Here is a 21,932-nt window from a genome sequence, read left to right on the forward strand (position 1 = left end):
ACCTCCAGAGCTGCACTCACTATTCTGCTGTTACACCGTGTCTTATCCTCCAGTCACCTCTAGAGCTGCACTCACTATTCTGCTGTTACATCATGTCTTATTCTCCAGTCACCTCTCGAGCTGCAGTCACTATTCTGCTGTTATATCATGTCTTATCTTCCAGTCACCTCCAGAGCTGCAGTCACTATTCTGCTGTCACATCATGTCTTATCCTCCAGTCACCTCCAGAGCTGCACTCACTATTCTGCTGTTACATCATGTCTTATCCTCCAGTCACCTCCAGAGCTGCACTCACTATTCTGCTGTTACACCGTGTCTTATCCTCCAGTCACCTCTAGAGCTGCACTCACTATTCTGCTGTTACACCGTGTCTTATTCTCCAGTCACCTCCAGAGCTGCAGTCAGTCTTCTGCTGTTGCACCGTGTCTTGTCCTCCAGTCACCTCCAGAGCTGCAGTCAGTCTTCTGCTGTTTCACCGTGTCTTATCCTCCTGTCACCTCCAGAGCTGCAGTCAGTCTTCTGCTGTTGCACCGTGTCTTATCCTCCAGTCACCTCCAGAGCTGCACTCACTATTCTGCTATTACATCATGTCTTATCCTCCAGTCACCTCCCTAGCTGCACTCACTATTCTGCTGTTACATCATGTCTTATCCTCCGGTCACCTCCAGAGCTGCACTCACTATTCTGCTGTTACATCATGTCTTATCCTCCGGTCACCTCCAGAGCTGCACTCACTATTCTGCTGTTACATCATGTCTTATCCTCCGGTCACCTCCAGAGCTGCACTCACTATTCTGCTGTTACATCATGTCTTTTCCTCCAGTCACCTCCAGAGCTGCAGTCACTATTCTGCTGTTATATCATGTCTTATCCTCCAGTCACCTCTAGAGCTGCACTCACTATTCTGCTGTTACACCGTGTCTTATTCTCCAGTCACCTCCAGAGCTGCAGTCAGTCTTCTGCTGTTGCACCGTGTCTTGTCCTCCAGTCACCTCCAGAGCTGCAGTCAGTCTTCTGCTGTTTCACCGTGTCTTATCCTCCTGTCACCTCCAGAGCTGCAGTCAGTCTTCTGCTGTTGCACCGTGTCTTATCCTCCACTCACCTCCAGAGCTGCACTCACTATTCTGCTGTTACACCGTGTCTTATCCTCCAGTCACCTCTAGAGCTGCAGTCGTTATTCTGCTGTTACACCGTGTCTTATCCTCCAGTCACCTCCAGAGCTGCAGTCAGTCTTCTGCTGTTGCACCGTGTCTTGTGCTCCAGTCTCCTCCAGAGCTGCACTCACTATTCTGCTGTTACATTGTGTCTTATCCTCCAGTCACCTCCAGAGCTGCATTTTCTATTCTGCTGTTACATCATGTCTTGTCCTCCAGTCACCTCCAGAGCTGCACTCACTTTTCTGCTGTTACATCATGTCTTATCCTCCAGTCACCTCCAGAGCTGCACTCACTATTCTGCTGTTACACCGTGTCTTATCCTCCAGTCACCTCTAGAGCTGCTCTCACTTTTCTGCTGTTACACCTTGTCTTATCCTCCAGTCACCTCCAGAGCTGCAGTCAGTCTTCTGCTGTTGCACCGTGTCCGTGTCTTGTCCTCCAGTCACCTCCAGAGCTGCAGTCAGTTTTCTACTGTTACACCGTGTCTTATCCTCCAGTCACCTCCAGAGCTGCAGTCAGTCTTCTGCTGTTGCACCGTGTCTTATCCTCCAGTCACCTCCAGAGCTGCCCTCACTATTCTGCTGTCACATCATGTCTTATCCTCCAGTCACCTCCAGAGCTGCAGCCACTATTCTGCTGTTACATCATGTCTTATCCTCCAGTCACCTCCAGAGCTGCACTCACTATTCTGCTGTTACACCGTGTCTTATCCTCCAGTTACCTCTAGAGCTGCAGTCATTATTCTGCTGTTACACCGTGTCTTATCCTCCAGTCACCTCCAGAGCTGCAGTCAGTCTTCTGCTGTTGCACCGTGTCTTGTCCTCCAGTCACCTCCAGAGCTGCAGTCAGTCTTCTGCTGTTGCACCGTGTCTTGTCCTCCAGTCACCTCCAGAGCTGCAGTCAGTCTTCTGCTGTTGCACCGTGTCTTGTCCTCCAGTCACCTCCAGAGCTGCAGCCAGTCTTCTGCTGTTACATCGTGTCTTATCCTCCAGTCACCTCCAGAGCTGCAGTCAGTCTTCTGCTGTTGTACCGTGTCTTGTCCTCCAGTCACCTCCAGAGCTGCAGTCAGTCTTCTGCTGTTACACCGTGTCTTGTCCTCCAGTCACCTCCAGAGCAGCACTCACTCTTCTGCTGTTACACCGTGTCTTGTCCTCCAGTCTCCTCCAGAGCTGCAGTCAGTCTTCTGCTGTTACATCATGTCTTATCCTCCAGTCACCTCCAGAGCTGCAGTCACTATTCTGCTATTACATCATGTCTTATCCTCCAGTCACCTCCAGAGCTGCAGTCAGTCTTCTGCTGTTACACCGTGTCTTGTCCTCCAGTCACCTCCAGAGCAGCACTCACTCTTCTGCTGTTGCACCGTGTCTTGTCCTCCAGTCTCCTCCAGAGCTGCAGTCAGTCTTCTGCTGTTACACCGTGACTTGTCCTCCAGTCTCCTCCAGAGCTGCAGTCAGTCTTCTGCTGTTACACCGTGTCTTGTCCTCCAGTCACCTCCAGAGCTGCACTCACTCTTCTGCTGTTGCACCGTGTCTTGTCCTCCAGTCTCCTCCAGAGCTGCAGTCAGTCTTCTGCTGTTACACCGTGTCTTGTCCTCCAGTCTCCTCCAGAGCAGCACTCACTCTTCTGCTGTTGCACCGTGTCTTATCCTCCAGTCACCTACAGAGCTGCAGTCACTATTCTGCTGTTACATCATGTCTTATCCTCCAGTCACCTCCAGAGCTGCAGTCAGTCTTCTGCTGTTGCACCGTGTCTTATCCTCCAGTCACCTCCAGAGCTGCACTCACTATTCTGCTGTTACATCATGTCTTATCCTCCAGTCACCTCCAGAGCTGCAGTCACTATTCTGCTGTTGCACCGTGTCTTGTCCTCCAGTCTCCTCCAGAGCTGCAGTCAGTCTTCTGCTGTTACACCATGTCTTGTCCTCCAGTCTCCTCCAGAGCTGCAGTCAGTCTTCTGCTGTTACACCGTGTCTTGTCGTCCAGTCTCCTCCAGAGCTGCACTCACTCTTCTGCTGTTGCACCGTGTCTTATTCTCCAGTCACCTCCAGAGCTGCAGTCAGTCTTCTGCTGTTGCACCGTGTCTTGTCCTCCAGTCACCTCCAGAGCTGCAGTCAGTCTTCTGCTGTTGCACCGTGTCTTGTCCTCCAGTCACCTCCAGAGCTGCAGTCAGTCTTCTGCTGTTGCACCGTGTCTTGTCCTCCAGTCACCTCCAGAGCTGCAGTCACTATTCTGCTGTTACATCATGTCTTATCCTCCAGTCACCTCCAGAGCTGCAGTCACTATTCTGCTGTTACATCGTGTCTTATCCTCCAGTCACCTCCAGAGCTGCAGTCACTATTCTGCAGTTGCATCGTGTCTTATCCTCCAATCACCTCCAGAGCTGCAGTCACTATTCTGCTGTTACACCATGTCTTGTCCTCCAGTCACCTCCAGAGCTGCAGTCACTATTCTGCTGTTACATCATGTCTTGTCCTCCAGTCACCTCCAGAGCTGCAGTCAGTCTTCTGCTGTTGCACCGTGTCTTGTCCTCCAGTCTCCTGCATACAGAGGTTATCTTTGCTCTCTGGCACCGGGGCCGGCGTTCAGTTTGGCGCCCCCTATCCCCCCAGCACAGATGTGACTTGCACACTTACTCACGTGCTGACGAGCTCTTCTGCCTCATTCAATCTTCAGTGAAATCCTGCGAGATGTCAGGTGACCGTCAGTGTGAAAATCACACATGAGTGATGACGGACGGAGGCAGAGCTGGATCCTGACAGTGAGGATATTACACGCTGTTAGGATTGGCTGCAGGGCTTCATTTTATAATTAAAGGGCTCGTCCAGGCTTGAGACGACAGTCTGCAGCCACTCTACGTGTCACCCCCTATGTGTCTGCAGGCTTCTGACTTCTCTCAGCACGTGCACTGCACACTTTTAGGATTCTCCCTTGCACAAGTATGAGATCTGTAGACTTCAGGCCACATTACGACTAGACGTGTCCGGCCTCGCTCAATTCATTTCCATTGAGTGTCTAGTCTGCATGTGACCGCATGTATGTAAATCACCGGCACCAGAGAATCCTGACAGCGTGCGGTGCGCACTGTGAGAAGTCAGAAGTCTGCAGTCACAGAGAATGGCTGCAGACTCATCACCGACCTGGACGATTCCTCTAATGCTCCTAACAGAATTAAGAATGTGAGAACTAGTATCATAAATAACATTTACACCCAGGTACCTGATAGATGGCGCTGTCTCTGGAGTCGTCTCTGTCTTTTCTTCTTCCTCTTCGTCTCTGCAGACTTCCATCTTCTCCGGTCTTCTGCAGCACATCCCCACACGATGCCCTTAAAGATACAGTGTCATTATGCTGCTCCTGAATAACAATATCTGCCCTACACTGAGCCCCTAAATAACTGATTGCCCCTCACTATATTCCCTGCACAAAATATGAGCCCCGCACTGTCCCTCTTATGGTACATGCCCTGCACACTGCCCCCTCCTTTCCATACTGGGCCCCCTCATTACACTCCCCTTACTTTCCATACTGGGCCCCCTCTTCACACTGTCCTCTCACACTGTGTCCCAGTCTCTATACTGTGCCCCCTCATTACACTCCCCCTCCTTGGTATACTGTCCCCCCCCCCATGCTAAACCCCTCCACATTACTCAGTCTCTATTCTGTGCCCTCTCATACTTCCCCCTCCCAAATACTGTCTTCTCGCACTATTTTCCTCAATAGTCTCCTCACACATTTCCCCATCCCTCCTCATACTGTCTCCTCACACATCACCCCTTCTAACCATGCTGTCTCCTCATGTACCATATATACTAGAGTACAAACTGAACCGAATGTAAGCCGAGGCCCCTAATTTTACCACAAAAAACTGGGAAAACGTATTTACTCGAGTATAAGCCTAGCGTGGAAAATGCAGCAGCTAATGGTAAATTTTCCCATCCTGGTACGCATTGCCCCCTCATCCCCCAATCCTGGTACGCATGGCCCCCTTATCCCCAATCCTGATATGCATGGCACCCCTCATCCCCATTCCTGGTATGCATGGCCCCATCATCCCCCAATCCTGGTACGCATGGCCCCCTCATCCCCAATCCTGATATGCATGGCACCCCTCATCCCCAATCTTGGTATACATGGCCCCCTCAACCCCAATCCTGACATGCATGTCCTCTTCATCCCCAATCCTGGTATGCATGGCCCCCTCATCCCCAATCCTGACATGCATGGCCCCCTCATCCCTTATCCTGGTATGCATGGCCACTCATCCCCAATCCTGGTATGCATGGCCACTCATCCCCAATCCTGGTATGCATGGCACCCCTCATCCCCAATCCTGGTATGCATGGCACCCCTCATCTCCAATCCTGGTATGCATTGTACCCCTCACTCCTCAATCCTGGTATGCATGGCACCCCTCATCCCCAATCCTGGTATGCATTGTACCCCTCACTCCTCAATCCTGGTATGCATGGCACCCCTCATCTCCAATCCTGGTATGCATGGCCCCCTCATCCCCAATCCTAATATGCATGGCCCCCTCAGACTCAATCCTGGTATGTACGGCCCCCCCTATCATGGTTTGCATAGCCCCCCCATCACTGCACACATTTAAAAAAAATAAACACTCATACTCCCCTTCCTCCCCTCTGCTCCAGCGCTGCTCCTGTTCTGCCAGTAGCAGCTCGCCTCCGCATCTGAGCAGCGCATGATGTCACTACCATGCGCCCTCAGACTCTGAGGTGAGCTGCGGAGATATTCACTCCTCTCCATGCTGGGACTATGTGCGTGGAGAAGAGTGAATATCCCTGTTCTTTAATGGTGTGCGCACAGTGTCTCCATGGGCGTGGACAAGGGTGAATATTCATACATGGTAGCTGCAGCATCCAGCTACTGCGTGTGCCCCGCTCCTCCGCCGCCGCAACCCCCCCCCCCACTATCCACCACCGGACCATGTATATACTCGAGTATATGACGAGGGGGGCTTTTTCAGCCTAAAAAATTGGCTGAAAAAGTCGGCTTATACTCGAGTATATACGATATTTACCCCCTCGCTCTCCATATTGCCTCCTCTCACATACCCCGGACTCTCCATACTGTGTCCGCACCCATCTCATCACCCTCACCCCCCATACTGAGTCCGCATACATTCTTCCCCTCACTACTCATACTGTGTCCGCACCCTTCCCCCCACTTACCATACTGTATCCACATATATTCTTCCTCTCGCTCCCAATACTGTGTCCGCACCCATCCCCCCACTCGCTCTCCTTACTATCTCAGCATACATTCCCCCCCTTCGCTCCCCATACTGCTTTTATACCAAGCCCCCCACTCACCATACTGTGTCTGCACTCATCCCCTCTTCATACATTACCTCCTCGCTCCTCATTCTGTGTTCGCAACCATCCCCCCACTCACCATACTGTGCCTGCACCCATCCCCCCATACGGTTTCCTCATACATGCCCCCATCTCCCCCTTTGCTCCTCATACTGTCTTCAAATTTCCTTCGCTCCCCATATTTTGTCTGCACCTGTCCCTGCCTTGCTCCCCAAACTTGTCCTCAAATCTTCCATCGCCTCAACACTAAATCTCCCCCTACCCCCCCCACACACACACACACCCACACACTAAATCACACACACACACTAAGCCCCCCACACACACTAAATCTCCCCAGGTTACACTAAATCTTCGGTGTCTTCAGCTCCTCTGGTCTGAAGCACTTGCCACCAATGTGTGCCTCTGCGCGACGGCGAGTGATGTCAGCAGCATGATCACATGACCTGATTACGCTACTGATGTTGCTCTGAACCGGCAGTCAGAGCTTCAGTCGTTCACTGGGAGCCGGCGTGCTGCACCTTCTGTGAGCCAGTGCGCTGCACCTTCTGTTAGCCGGTGCGCTGCACCTTCTGTGAGCCGGCGCGCTGCACCTTCTGTTAGCCGGCGCGCTGCACCTTCTGTGAGCCGGCGCGCTGCACCTTCTATGAGCCAGCTGTCGACTTGACAGCCGGCTCAGAGAGCGGCCAACTTCCAGTCCGGGGGGCGGCAAAATGCTGTTTTCAGGGGAGATGACCACCTGCCTGTTTTCACCCCTTCCCTAGATACACCTCTGGCTGTGAGCTCCTCCTAGTGGTGACTGCTTCACCATCCTATTAGCAGTTCTGGCTTTCTTTGCTCTGGTGCGGCGAGGGTTCAACTGTTTACTTGGGCTCCTGGAGTTCTCCGTCTTAGGTTGTATCAGCTGTTCCGAGTTGTTACTCCCAGCCGGTATAAGATCCCTCCTCCTGGCTTCTGACCTTGCCAGTGATAGTTACCTCTACCTGGTTTGGTTGTGAAGGAGAAGTTCAGGGTTTGGAGTTGGCAGTTGGAGAGTTTTTTAAGAGTTTTCTGCGTGGAGTTGGTTTGCATGTTTAACCATGTGCATGGAGGATGTGGAGACAGAGGAAGAGGAGGGAGCAGATTCTGAATGACATTTAGAAGGAGGGAACAAGGGAAAGTTAGTTTACTGAGTAGTTGAGGTGCTGTGAGCTCCTCCTAGTGGTGACTGCAGGTAGAATGTATAATGTATCTCTATGGGAGCTGTATACACTGTGTGCTGTGAGCTCCTCCTAGTGGTGACTGCAGGTAGAATGTATAATGTATCTCTATGGGAGCTGTATACACTGTGTGCTGTGAGCTCCTCCTAGTGGTGACTGCAGGTAGAATGTATAATGTATCTCTATGGGAGCTGTATACACTGTGTGCTGTGAGCTCCTCCTAGTGGTGACTGCAGGTAGAATGTATAATGTATCTGTATGTGAGCTGTATACACTGTGTGCTGTGAGCTCCTCCTAGTGGTGACTGCAGGTAGAATGTATAATGTATCTCTATGGGAGCTGTATACACTGTGTGCTGTGAGCTCCCCCTAGTGGTGACTGCAGGTACAGTGTACAATGTATCCCTATGGGAGCTGTATACACTGTGTACTGTGAGCTCCCCCTAGTGGTGATTGCAGGTAGAACGTATAATGTATCTCTATGGGAGCTGTATACACTGTGTGCTGTGAGCTCCCCCTAGTGGTGACTTCAGGTAGAATGTATAATGTATCTCTATGGGAGCTGTATACACTGTGTGCTGTGAGCTCCTCCTAGTGGTGATTGCAGGTAGAACGTATAATGTATCTCTATGGGAGCTGTATACACTGTGTGCTGTGAGCTCCCCCTAGTGGTGACTTCAGGTAGAATGTATAATGTATCTCTATGGGAGCTGTATACACTGTGTGCTCCCCCTAGTGGTGGCTGCAGGTAGAATGTATCATGTATCTCTATGGGAGCTGTATACACTGTGCTGTGAGCTCCTCCTAGTGGTGACTGCAGGGAGAATGTATAATGTATCTCTATGGGAGCTGTATACACTGTGTGCTGTGAGCTCCTCCTAGTGGTGACTGCAGGTACAATGTATAATGTATCTCTATGGGAGCTGTATACACTGTGTGCTGTGAGCTCCTCCTAGTGGTGACTGCAGGTAGAATGTATAATGTATCTCTATGGGAGCTGTATACACTGTGTGCTGTGAGCTCCTCCTAGTGGTGACTGCAGGTACAATGTATAATGTATCTCTATGGGAGCTGTATACACTGTGTGCTGTGAGCTCCTCCTAGTGGTGACTGCAGGTAGCATGTATAATGTATCTCTATGGGAGCTGTATACAATGTGTGCTGTGAGCTCCTCCTAGTGGTGACTGCAGGTAGAATGTATAATGTATCTCTCTGGGCGCTGTATACACTGTGTGCTGTGAGCTCCCTCTAGTGGTGTCTGCAGGTAGAATGTATAATGTATCTCTATGGGAGCTGTATACACTGTGTGCTGTGAGCTCCTCCTAGTGGTGTTTGCAGGGAGAATGTATAATGTATATCTATGGGAGCTGTATACACTGTGTGCTGTGAGCTCCTCCTAGTGGTGACTGCAGGTAGAATGTATTATGTATCTCTATGGGAGCTGTATACACTGTGTGCTGTGAGCTCCCCCTAGTGGTGACTGCAGGTAGAATGTATAATGTATCTCTATGGGAGCTGTATACACTGTGTGCTGTGAGCTCCCCCTAGTGGTGACTGCAGGTAGAATGTATAATGTATATCTATGGGAGCTGTATACACTGTCTGCTGTGAGCTCCCCCTAGTGGTGACTGCAGGTAGAATGTATAATGTATCTCTATGGGAGCTGTATACACTGTGTGCTGTGAGCTCCTCCTAGTGGTGACTGCAGGTAGAATGTATAATGTATCTCTATGGGAGCTGTATACACTGTGTGCTGTGAGCTCCACCTAGTGGTGACTGCAGGTAGAATGTATAATGTATCTCTATGGGAGCTGTATACACTGTGTGCTGTGAGCTCCTCTTAGTGGTGACTTCAGATATAATGTTTCTCTATGGAAGCTGTATACACTGTGTGCTGTGAGCTCCTCCTAGTGGTGACTGCAGGTAGAATGTATAATGTATCTCTATGGGAGCTGTATACACTGTGTGCTGTGAGCTCCTACTAGTGGTGAATGCAGGCAGAATGTATAATGTATCTCTATTGGAGCTGTATATACTGTGTGCTGTGAGCTCCTCCTAGTGGTGACTGCAGGTAGAATGTATAATGTATCTCTATGGGAGCTGTGTACACTGTGTGCTGTGAGCTCCCCCTAGTGGTGACTGCAGGTAGAATGTATAATGTACATCTATGGGAGCTGTATACACTGTGTGCTGTGAGCTCCCCCTAGTGGTGACTGCAGGTAGAATGTATAATGTATCTCTATGAGAGCTGTGTACACTGTGTGCTGTGAGCTCCCCCTAGTGGTGACTGCAGGTAGAATGTATAATGTATCTCTATGGGAGCTGTATACACTGTGTGCTGAGAGCTCCTCCTAGTGATGACTGCAGGTAGAATGTATAATGTATCTCTATGAGAGCTGTGTACACTGTGTGCTGTGAGCTCCTCCTAGTGGTGACTGCAGGTAGAATGTATAATGCATTTCTATGGGAGCTGTATACACTGTGTGCTGTGAGCTCCTCCTAGTGGTGACTGCAGGTAGAATGTATAATGCATTTCTATGGGAGCTGTATACACTGTGTGCTGTGAGCTCCTCCTAGTGGTGACTGCAGGTACAATGTATAATGTATCTCTATGGGAGCTGTATACACTGTGTGCTGTGAGCTCCCTCTAGTGGTGTCTGCAGGTAGAATGTATAATGTATCTCTATGGGAGCTGTATACACTGTGTGCTGTGAGCTCCTCCTAGTGGTGACTGCAGGTAGAATGTATAATGTATCTCTATGGGAGCTGTATACACTGTGTGCTGTGAGCTCCCCCTAGTGGTGACTGCAGGTAGAATGTGTAATGTATATCTATGGGAGCTGTATACACTGTGTGCTGTGAGCTCCTCCTAGTGGTGACTGCAGGTAGAATATATAATGTATCTCTATGGAAGCTGTATACACTGTGTGCTCTGAGCTCCCCCTAGTGGTGACTGCAGGTAGAATGTGTAATGTATATCTATGGGAGCTGTGTACACTGTGTGCTGTGAGCTCCTCCTAGTGGTGACTGCAGGTAGAATATATAATGTATCTCTATGGAAGCTGTATACACTGTGTGCTCTGAGCTCCCCCTAGTGGTGACTGCAGGTAGAATGTATAATGTATCTCTCTGGGCGCTGTATACACTGTGTGCTGTGAGCTCCCTCTAGTGGTGTCTGCAGGTAGAATGTATAATGTATCTCTGTGGGAGCTGTATACACTGTGTGCTGTGAGCTCCTCCTAGTGGTGTTTGCAGGTAGAATGTATAATGTATATCTATGGGAACTGTATACACTGTGTGCTGTGAGCTCCCCCTAGTGGTGACTGCAGGTAGAATGTATAATGTATCTCTCTGGGCGCTGTATACACTGTGTGCTGTGAGCTCCCTCTAGTGGTGTCTGCAGGTAGAATGTATAATGTATATCTATGGGAGCTGTATACACTGTGTGCTGTGAGCTCCCCCTAGTGGTGTCTGCAGGTAGAATGTATAATGTATCTCTATGGGAGCTGTATACACTGTGTGCTGTGAGCTCCACCTAGTGGTGACTGCAGGTAGAATGTATAATGTATCTCTATGGGAGCTGTATACACTGTGTGCTGTGAGCTCCTCCTAGTGGTGACTTCAGATATAATGTTTCTCTATGGAAGCTGTATACACTGTGTGCTGTGAGCTCCCTCTAGTGGTGTCTGCAGGTAGAATGTATAATGTATCTCTATTGGAGCTGTATATACTGTGTGCTGTGAGCTCCTCCTAGTGGTGACTGCAGGTAGAATGTATAATGTATCTCTATGGGAGCTGTATACACTGTGTGCTGTGAGCTCCCCCTAGTGGTGACTGCAGGTAGAATGTATAATGTACATCTATGGGAGCTGTATACACTGTGTGCTGTGAGCTCCCCCTAGTGGTGACTGCAGGTAGAATGTATAATGTATCTGTATGGGAGCTGTATACAGTGTGTGCTCTGAGCTCCCCCTAGTGGTGACTGTTGGTAGAATGTATAATGTATCTCTATGGGAGCTGTATACACTGTGTGCTGAGAGCTCCTCCTAGTGGTGACTGCAGGTAGAATGTATAATGTATCTTTATGAGAGCTGTGTACACTGTGTGCTGTGAGCTCCTCCTAGTGGTGACTGCAGGTAGAATATATAATGTATCTCTATGGAAGCTGTATACACTGTGTGCTCTGAGCTCCCCCTAGTGGTGACTGCAGGTAGAATGTATAATGTATCTCTCTGGGCGCTGTATACACTGTGTGCTGTGAGCTCCCTCTAGTGGTGTCTGCAGGTAGAATGTATAATGTATCTCTGTGGGAGCTGTATACACTGTGTGCTGTGAGCTCCTCCTAGTGGTGTTTGCAGGTAGAATGTATAATGTATATCTATGGGAACTGTATACACTGTGTGCTGTGAGCTCCCCCTAGTGGTGACTGCAGGTAGAATGTATAATGTATCTCTCTGGGCGCTGTATACACTGTGTGCTGTGAGCTCCCTCTAGTGGTGTCTGCAGGTAGAATGTATAATGTATATCTATGGGAGCTGTATACACTGTGTGCTGTGAGCTCCCCCTAGTGGTGTCTGCAGGTAGAATGTATAATGTATCTCTATGGGAGCTGTATACACTGTGTGCTGTGAGCTCCACCTAGTGGTGACTGCAGGTAGAATGTATAATGTATCTCTATGGGAGCTGTATACACTGTGTGCTGTGAGCTCCTCCTAGTGGTGACTTCAGATCTAATGTTTCTCTATGGAAGCTGTATACACTGTGTGCTGTGAGCTCCCTCTAGTGGTGTCTGCAGGTAGAATGTATAATGTATCTCTATTGGAGCTGTATATACTGTGTGCTGTGAGCTCCTCCTAGTGGTGACTGCAGGTAGAATGTATAATGTATCTCTATGGGAGCTGTATACACTGTGTGCTGTGAGCTCCCCCTAGTGGTGACTGCAGGTAGAATGTATAATGTACATCTATGGGAGCTGTATACACTGTGTGCTGTGAGCTCCCCCTAGTGGTGACTGCAGGTAGAATGTATAATGTATCTGTATGGGAGCTGTATACAGTGTGTGCTCTGAGCTCCCCCTAGTGGTGACTGTTGGTAGAATGTATAATGTATCTCTATGGGAGCTGTATACACTGTGTGCTGAGAGCTCCTCCTAGTGGTGACTGCAGGTAGAATGTATAATGTATCTCTATGAGAGCTGTGTACACTGTGTGCTGTGAGCTCCTCCTAGTGGTGACTTCAGGTAGAATGTATAATGTATCTCTATGGGAGCTGTATACACTGTGTGCTGTGAGCTCCCCCTAGTGGTGGCTGCAGGTAGAATGTTTAATGTATCTCTATGGGAGCTGTGTACACTGTGTGCTGTGAGCTCCCCCTAGTGGTGACTGCAGGTAGAATGTATAATGTATCTCTATGGGAGCTGTATACACTGTGTGCTGTGAGCTCCTCCTAGTGGTGACTGCAGGTAGAATGTATAATGTATCTCTATGGGAGCTGTGTACACTGTGTGCTGTGAGCTCCTCCTAGTGGTGACTGCAGGTAGAATGTATAATGTATCTCTATGGGAGCTGTGTACACTGTGTGCTGTGAGCTCCTCCTAGTGGTGACAGCAGGTTGAATGTATAATGTATCTCTATGGGAGCTGTGTACACTGTGTGCTGTGAGCTCCCCCTAGTGGTGGCTGCAGGTGGAATGTCATGTTACATTAGTGCTTGTGGGGGATGATATGTTGCACATGGATCTGCCTTGTTCTCATCGTCTCTTCTTCCAGTCCTCAGGTACCACCATCAATGTCGATATCGCTGTTATGGGGGAGGCCCATGGTCTCATCACTGACCTCCTCGCTGACCCCTCGTTGCCCCCCCATGTCTGCACTTCATTACGGGCGGTCAGTAATCTTCTAAGTGCGCAGCTCAACTTCCAGCCGATCCACAAGGCCAGAGTGAATGTCTGCGACACGTACGCCTGCTCCGACTCAGAGGAAGGGTCCGAGAAGGGCGACAAAATGACCATACCAAAGGTAAACCGCGGGCAGAAGCATCACCTCCAGAGCTGCACTCACTATTCTGCTGTTACATCATGTCTCATCCTCCAGTCACCTCCGGAGCTGCAGTCACTATTCTGCTGTTACATCGTGTCTTATCCTCCAGTCACCTCCAGAGCTGCACTCACTATTCTGCTGTTACATCATGTCTCATCCTCCAGTCACCTCCGGAGCTGCAGTCACTATTCTGCTGTTACATCATGTCTTATCCTCTATTCACCTCCAGAGCTGCACTCCCTATTCTGCTGTTACCTCTGGTCTTCTGTTTCCAGTTGTTTTTGATGAGAGGACGGTGCCTGCAGCTCTGGATGTGACTAGAGCAGAGGCAGTGTTTGGCGCAGGCGTCATTGTGTTTCTTGTTGTCCTCCAGCGGTTACGGAGAAGTCTTCCATCGGGCTTTTTGCGCAGAGTCTCCTCCACGTGGACCACGACCACCTCTGCCACCGGCTTACCCACCCACGAGCCGGCGCCGTGCCGGAGAGAACGCAGCGGCAGCATCAAACCCGGCGACACAAGGTACGTGATCCCCAACACCGCAGCTGAGGGTCTGTTACAGTGTGTCCGTCTGTCCTGATGTCGTCCTAATAACTGAGGGTCTGTTACAGTGTGTCTGTCTGTCCTGATGTCGTCCTCACAGCTGAGGGTCTGTTACAGTGTGTCCGTCTGTCCTGATGTCGTCCTAATAACTGAGGGTCTGTTACAGTGTGTCTGTCTGTCCTGATGTCGTCCTCACAGCTGAGGGTCTGTTACAGTGTGTCTGTCTGTCCTGATGTCGTCCTCACAGCTGAGGGTCTGTTACAGTGTGTCTGTCTGTCCTGATGTCGTCCTCACAGCTGAGGGTCTGTTACAGTGTGTCTGTCTGTATTGATGTCGTCCTCACAGCTGAGGGTCTGTTACAGTGTGTCTGTCTGTCCTGATGTCGTCCTCACAGCTGAGGGTCTGTTACAGTGTGTCTGTCTGTCCTGATGTCGTCCTCACAGCTGAGGGTCTGTTACAGTGTGTCCGTCTGTCCTGATGTCGTCCTAATAACTGAGGGTCTGTTACAGTGTGTCCGTCTGTCCTGATGTCGTCCTCACAGGTGAGGGTCTGTTACAGTGTGTCTGTCTGTCCTGATGTCGTCCTCACAGCTGAGGGTCTGTTACAGTGTGTCCGTCTGTCCTGATGTCGTCCTCACAGCTGAGGGTCTGTTACAGTGTGTCCGTCTGTCCTGATGTCGTCCTCACAGCTGAGGGTCTGTTACAGTGTGTCTGTCTGTCCTGATGTCGTCCTCACAGCTGAGGGTCTGTTACAGTGTGTCTGTCTGTCCTGATGTCGTCCTCACAGCTGAGGGTCTGTTACAGTGTGTCTGTCTGTCCTGATGTCGTCCTCACAGCTGAGGGTCTGTTACAGTGTGTCTGTCTGTCCTGATGTCGTCCTCACAGCTGAGGGTCTGTTACAGTGTGTCTGTCTGTCTTGATGTCGTCCTCACAGCTGAGGGTCTGTTACAGTGTGTCTGTCTGTCCTGATGTCGTCCTCACAGCTGAGGGTCTGTTACAGTGTGTCCGTCTGTCCTGATGTCGTCCTCACAGCTGAGGGTCTGTTACAGTGTGTCCGTCTGTCCTGATGTCGTCCTAATAACTGAGGGTCTGTTACAGTGTGTCCGTCTGTCCTGATGTCGTCCTAATAACTGAGGGTCTGTTACAGTGTGTCCGTCTGTCTTGATGTCGTCCTCACAGCTGAGGGTCTGTTACAGTGTGTCCGTCTTTCCCGATGTCGTCCTCACAGCTGAGGGTCTGTTACAGTGTGTCCGTCTGTCCTGATGTCGTCCTAATAACTGAGGGTCTGTTACAGTGTGTCCGTCTGTCCTGATGTCGTCCTCACAGCTGAGGGTCTGTTACAGTGTGTCCGTCTTTCCTGATGTCATCCTCACAGCTGAGGGTCTGTTACAGTGTGTCTGTCTGTCCTGATGTCATCCTCACAGCTGAGGGTCTGTTACAGTGTGTCTGTCTGTCCTGATGTCGTCCTCACAGCTGAGGGTCTGTTACAGATATTTTCTCACCGCTGTGACTGTGTCTGTTAATGATTGTGATTAGTTGCAGCGCCATCACAGAGACGTGGAGCAGCGGTCCCCCGGGGGGCATCAGTAAGAGCCGCTCCTTCTCCTCACCCTTCATCGTGTCCTCCATCAATCACCTGAACTCAAAGCGGAGACAAGGTGAGACAAAGCGACGACACTGCAGCGCTGCTCTGACTCCCAGGATTGCCTCTCATGGCAGACAACCACTGACCGCCGCCATCACCCCGAGCTCCGAGGTTGTCAGCCCCCGCTGCGTGCCAGTGTGTCAGTCCTGAGAACAGTCGTCAGGAAGATCCCCACCGCTGCCACCAATCTTCAGGGACAGCGCTACTGATCCTACTGCTGCCACCAATCGTCAGGGACCGACACTACTGATCCCACCGCTGCCACCAATCGTCAGGTCAATCACACAACTGACTGACGATTGATGGACGAGGCCGCGGCTGCTCTCACTACTAGGCCGGTTATTGGGCACTTCCCAGTGAGCGTATGGTATATACACCTCCGATCCCAGCTCACAGGTATATATATATTCTCCGGTACAGTCACCGCCAAGCTCCACTAGCTGCCACCGATCGCCTATGACAGGCCGATCGGACGCCCGTTACTGGTAACGTGGGGCTCACGAGGCTTCAGGGGGCGGTTTATAGAGTAAGAGGAACGAAGCTGTTACATTTTGTATCATTAATCCCACAATTAGGCCGCGCGGATAAATATACAAGAGATGTTACAGAGGGGACGAGACAACACAGTGTGTACAGGCACATAAATAACAGGGGGAACACAAGAAAGGTGCTAGACCTGATGTCACAGGAATGGCGCAGATCTGCAGGAGGGGGGCGCTCCGATCAGGAAACGGCGCAGTCCTTACAGCGCGCTGTATCTCCCAGCACTGATCATGGGGTCTATGCCTGAACCTGCTGTTACCAGCCGCTCCCACCGACCTCCTCCGGGGACCTCAGATGGGGGCCAGTAAGTGAGATGGTGGCTCAGGTACCAAAAAGTATGAGATCCCCGATCTTGAGGATATCTGCGCCCCTGGAGGTCCCAAGCGGGAGATATTAACCCATATTTCTATAATGATTTTAGCTTTCTCTATATATGAGACATGGTGTATACAACGTTATCCACGTGGTCGATATTAATTCTCGTCTAATGTGCCGGCCGCACAGCAATACAAGCGAGTGCGCTGCGCTCGTCACTGCGCCACGATGCCAAAAATATGTCTCCCATATCTATAGAGCCTACACCTGTCACTAACAACCTAATATTCATATCTGGTATATGGCACCATAGGAGGAGCCGCATCACAAGAGGGGCCGCATCACAGGAGGGGGCTGCATCACAGGAGGGGCCTCATCACAGGAGGGGTCCGCATCACAAGAGGGGCCGCATCACTGGGGGGAGCCGCATCACAGGGGGAGTCGCATCACAGGAGGGGCTGCATCACAGGAGGGGGCCGCATCACATAACTATAGAGCCTACACCTGTCACTAACAGCCCAATATTCATATCTGGTATATGGGATCACAAGAGGGGCCACATCACAGGAGGGGGCCGCATCACAGAAAGGGGCCACATCACAGGAGGGGAGCCGCATCACAGGAGGGGGCTGCATCACAGGAGGGGGCCGCATCACTGGGGGGGGGGCTGCATCACAGGGGGGAGCTGCATCACAGGAGGGGGCCGCATCACAGGAGGGGCTGCATCACAGGAGGGGGCTGCATCACAGGAGGGGGCCGCATCACAGGAGGGGCTGCATCACAAGAGGGGCCGCATCACATAACTATAGAGCCTACACCTGTCACTAACAGCCCAATATTCATATCTGGTATATGGGATCACAAGAGGGGCCACATCACAGGAGGGGGCCGCATCACAGAAAGGGGCCACATCACAGGAGGGGAGCCGCATCACAGGAGGGGGCCGCATCACAGGAGGGGGCTGCATCACAGGAGGGGGCCGCATCACTGGGGGGGGCTGCCTCACAGGGGGGAGCTGCATCACAGGAGGGGGCCGCATCACAGGAGGGGCTGCATCACAGGAGGGGGCTTCATCACAGGAGGGGCTGCATCACAGGAGGGGGCTGCATCACAGGAGGGGCCTCATCACAGGAGGGGTCCGCATCACAAGAGGGGCCGCATCACTGGGGGGAGCCGCATCACAGGGGGAGTCGCATCACAGGAGGGGCTGCATCACAGGAGGGGGCCGCATCACATATCTATAGAGCCTACACCTGTCACTAACAGCCCAATATTCATATCTGGTATATGGGATCACAAGAGGGGCCACATCACAGGAGGGGGCCGCATCACAGAAAGGGGCCACATCACAGGAGGGGAGCCGCATCACAGGAGGTGCCGCATCACAGGAGGGGGCTGCATCACAGGAGGGGGCCGCATCACTGGGGGGGAGCTGCATCACAGGAGGGGGCCGCATCACAGGAGGGGCTGCATCACAGGAGGGGGCTGCATCACAGGAGGGGGCCGCATGACAGGAGGGGCTGCATCACAAGAGGGGCCGCATCACATATCTATAGAGCCTACACCTGTCACTAACAGCCCAATATTCATATCTGGTATATGGGATCACAAGAGGGGCCACATCACAGGAGGGGGCCGCATCACAGGAGGGGGCCGCATCACAGGAGGGGAGCCGCATCACAGAAAGGGGCCGCATCACAGGAGGTGCCGCATCACAGGAGGGGGTCGCATCACAGGAGGGGGCTGCATCACAAGAGGGGCCGCATCACTGGGGGGGGGCCTCATCACAGGAGGAGTCGCATGAAAGGAGGGGCTGCATCACAGGAGGGTGCCGCATCACAGGAGGGATTGCATCACAGCAGGGGGCCGCATCACAGGAGGGGGCCGCATCACAGGAGGGGGCCGCATCACAGGAGGGGGCCGCATCACAGGAGGGGCCGCATCACAGGAGGGGCCCGCATCACAAGAGGGGCCGCATCACTGGGGGTTGTCGCATCAAAGGAGGGGCCGCATCACAGGGGAGGCTGCATCACAGGGGGGAGAGCAAATGGAAAGAAGAGATTGTCAGCTCTTCTCCCTGTGGCCTTGAGTCACAATTCATAGTGCTCCTGTGCTCGATATCAGGGTGACAGCAATCATCCATCATCACAATGCGGCATTAGTGCCTGTCACCTAGTGAGCCCAGTGTTCCATCCTGTCTTATCCTCCAGTCACCTCCAGAGCTGCACTCAGTATTCTGCTGTTACATCATGTCTTATCCTGCAGTCACCTCCGGAGCTGCACTCACTATTCTGCTGTTACATCATGTCTTATCCTCCAGTCACCTCCAGAGCAGCAGTCACTATTCTGCTGTTACATCGTGTCTTATCCTCCAGTTACCTCCAGAGCTGCAGTCACTATTCTGCTGTTACATCATGTCTTATCCTCCAGTCACCTCCAGAGCTGCACTCACTATTCTGCTGTTACATCATGTCTTATCCTCCAGTCACCTCCAGAGCTGCACTCACTATTCTGCTGTTACACCATGTCTTATCCTCCAGAGCTGATCCTTTGCTGTGCAGTGGTCTCTGTGCCGCGGTCTCTGTGCAGTGGTCTCTGTGCCACGGTCTCTGTGCTGTGGTCTCTGTGCCGCGGTCTCTGTGCCGTGGTCTCTGTGCTGCGGTCTCTGTGCCACGGTCTCTGTGCAGTGGTCTCTGTGCAGTGGTCTCTGTGCCACGGTCTCTGTGCCGCGGTCTCTGTACCGTGGTCTCTGTGCCACGGTCTCTGTGCAGTGGTCTCTGTGCCACGGTCTCTGTGCCGCGGTCTCTGTACCGTGGTCTCTGTGCCACGGTCTCTGTGCCGTGGTCTCTGTGCCACGGTCTCTGTGCCGTGGTCTCTGTGCCGCGGTCTCTGTGCCACGGTCTCTGTGCAGAGGTCTCTGCCGTGGTCTCTGTGCCACGGTCTCTGTGCAGAGGTCTCTGTGCTGCGGTCTCTGTGAAGTGGTCTCTGTGCAGAGGTCTCTGTGCTGCGGTCTCTGTGCAGTGGTCTCTGTGCAGAGGTCTCTGTGCTGCGGTCTCTGTGCAGTGGTCTCTGTGCCGTGGTCTCTGTGCCGTGGTCTCTGTGCCGTGGTCTCTGTGCTGCGGTCTCTGTGCCGTGGTCTCTGTGCCGTGGTCTCTGTGCAGTGGTCTCTGTGCAGTGGTCTCTGTGCAGTGGTCTCTGTGCCGTGGTCTCTGTGCAGTGGTCTCAGTGCCGTGGTCTCTGTGCAGTGGTCTCTGTGCCGTGGTCTCTGTGCTGCAGGCTCTGTGCAGTGGTCTCTGTGCTGTGGTCTCTGTGCTGCAGGCTCTGTGCAGTGGTCTCTGTGCAGTGGTCTCTGTGCAGAGGTCTCTGTGCCGCGGTCTCTGTGCAGTGGTCTCTGTGCCGCGGTCTCTGTGCAGTGGTCTTTGTGCTGCGGTCTCTGTGCAGTGGTCTCTGTGCTGCGGTCTCTGTGCAGTGGTCTCTGTGCAGTGGTCTCTGTGCCGCGGTCTCTGTGCCGCGGTCTCTGTGCTGCGGTCTCTGTGCTGCGGTCTCTGTGCAGTGGTCTCTGTGCAGAGGTCTCTGTGCTGCGGTCTCTGTGCAGTGGTCTCTGTGCCGTGGTCTCTGTGCAGTGGTCTCTGTGCTGCGGTCTCTGTGCCGTGGTCTCTGTGCCGTGGTCTCTGTGCTGCAGGCTCTGTGCAGTGGTCTCTGTGCCGTGGTCTCTGTGCAGTGGTCTCAGTGCCGTGGTCTCAGTGCCGTGGTCTCTGTGCAGTGGTCTCTGTGCCGTGGTCTCTGTGCTGCAGGCTCTGTGCTGTGGTCTCTGTGCTGTGGTCTCTGTGCTGCAGGCTCTGTGCAGTGGTCTCTGTGCAGAGGTCTCTGTGCCGCGGTCTCTGTGCAGTGGTCTCTGTGCCGCGGTTTCTGTGCAGTGGTCTCTGTGCCGCAGCCTCTGTGCCGCGGTCTCTGTGCTGCAGCCTCTGTGCCGTGGTCTCTGTGCCGCGGTCTCTGTGCAGTGGTCTCTGTGCCGCGGTCTCTGTGCAGTGGTCTCTGTGCCGCAGCCTCTGTGCCGTGGTCTCTGTGCCGCAGCCTCTGTGCCGCGGTCTCTGTGCCACGGTCTCTGTGCAGAGGTCTCTGTGCTGCGGTCTCTGTGCCGCAGCCTCTGTGCCGCGGTCTCTGTGCCACGGTCTCTGTGCAGAGGTCTCTGTGCTGCGGTATCTGTGCCGTGGTCTCTGTGCAGAGGTCTCTGTGCTGTGGTCTCTGTGCCGTGGTCTCTGTGCAGAGGTCTCTGTGCTGTGGTCTCTGTGCCGCGGTCTCTGTGCCGTGGTCTCTGTGCCGTGGTCTCTGTGCCGCGGTCTCTGTGCCGTGGTCTCTGTGCCGTGGTCTCTGTGCCGCGGTCTCTGTGCCGCGGTCTCTGTGCCGTGGTCTCTGTGCCGTGGTCTCTGTGCTGCGGTCTCTGTGCCGTGGTCTCTGTGCCGTGGTCTCTGTGCAGCGGTCTCTGTGCCGTGGTCTCTGTGCCGTGGTCTCTGTGCTGTGGTCTCTGTGCCGTGGTCTCTGTGCTGTGGTCTCTGTGCCGTGGTCTCTGTGCCGCGGTCTCTGTGCCATGGTCTCTGTGCCGTGGTCTCTGTGCCGTGGTCTCTGTGCCGCGGTCTCTGTGCCGCGGTCTCTGTGCCGTGGTCTCTGTGCAGCGGTCTCTGTGCCGTGGTCTCTGTGCCGTGGTCTCTGTGCTGTGGTCTCTGTGCCGTGGTCTCTGCGCTGACCCTGTGTCTTCTCTCCGCAGGTCTTCCTCCCAGCATCTCTCCGCTCTCCTCCCCGTGTCACTCTCCCATTCCTGGGTCGCCGGCCCCCAGTCCGACAGTAAAATCCTTCCCCCCACCGTTCGCAGACACCGGTGATGGCGGACGGCTGGGGCTGAACCTGCACAAGACCCTAACATGTAGCAAGAGCGCCCCCGATCTGCCAGAGCCGCTACAGGAAGCTGCGTCCATGTGCAGCAGGTGAGGGGTCAGTGCTGTGCAGCGGGTGAGGGGTCAGTGCTGTGCAGTGGGTGAGGGATCAGTGCTGTGCAGTGGGTGAGGGGTCAGTGCTGTGCAGCAGGTGAGCGGTCAGTGCTGTGCAGCGGGTGAGGGGTCAGTGCTGTGCAGTGGGCGAGGGGTCAGTGCTGTGCAGCGGGTGAGG

At 52.8% G+C, this 21,932-nt stretch overlaps 1 protein-coding gene across 5 annotated transcripts in view; it reads left to right on the forward strand.

The window, feature by feature from the left end:
• PDE3A (phosphodiesterase 3A) overlaps nucleotides 1-21,932 on the forward strand; it is a 611,920-nt gene that overhangs the window by 537,633 nt on the left and 52,355 nt on the right. For 4 of the 5 annotated variants that reach the window (XM_073650585.1, XM_073650586.1, XM_073650587.1 and 1 more), the window contains 4 exons: nucleotides 13,458-13,706; nucleotides 14,101-14,246; nucleotides 15,803-15,924; nucleotides 21,535-21,751. In XM_073650585.1, the coding sequence (XP_073506686.1) occupies nucleotides 13,458-13,706; nucleotides 14,101-14,246; nucleotides 15,803-15,924; nucleotides 21,535-21,751 (734 nt within the window). The remainder of the gene's footprint in view (nucleotides 1-13,457; nucleotides 13,707-14,100; nucleotides 14,247-15,802; nucleotides 15,925-21,534; nucleotides 21,752-21,932) is intronic. The other variant, XM_073650589.1, reaches the window with a different exon arrangement.

Source organism: Phyllobates terribilis, unplaced genomic scaffold (genome assembly GCF_046119375.1).
Source record: "Phyllobates terribilis strain yellow unplaced genomic scaffold, ASM4611937v1 Scaffold_10__3_contigs__length_209671492, whole genome shotgun sequence".
Taxonomy (NCBI): Eukaryota; Metazoa; Chordata; class Amphibia; order Anura; family Dendrobatidae; genus Phyllobates; species Phyllobates terribilis.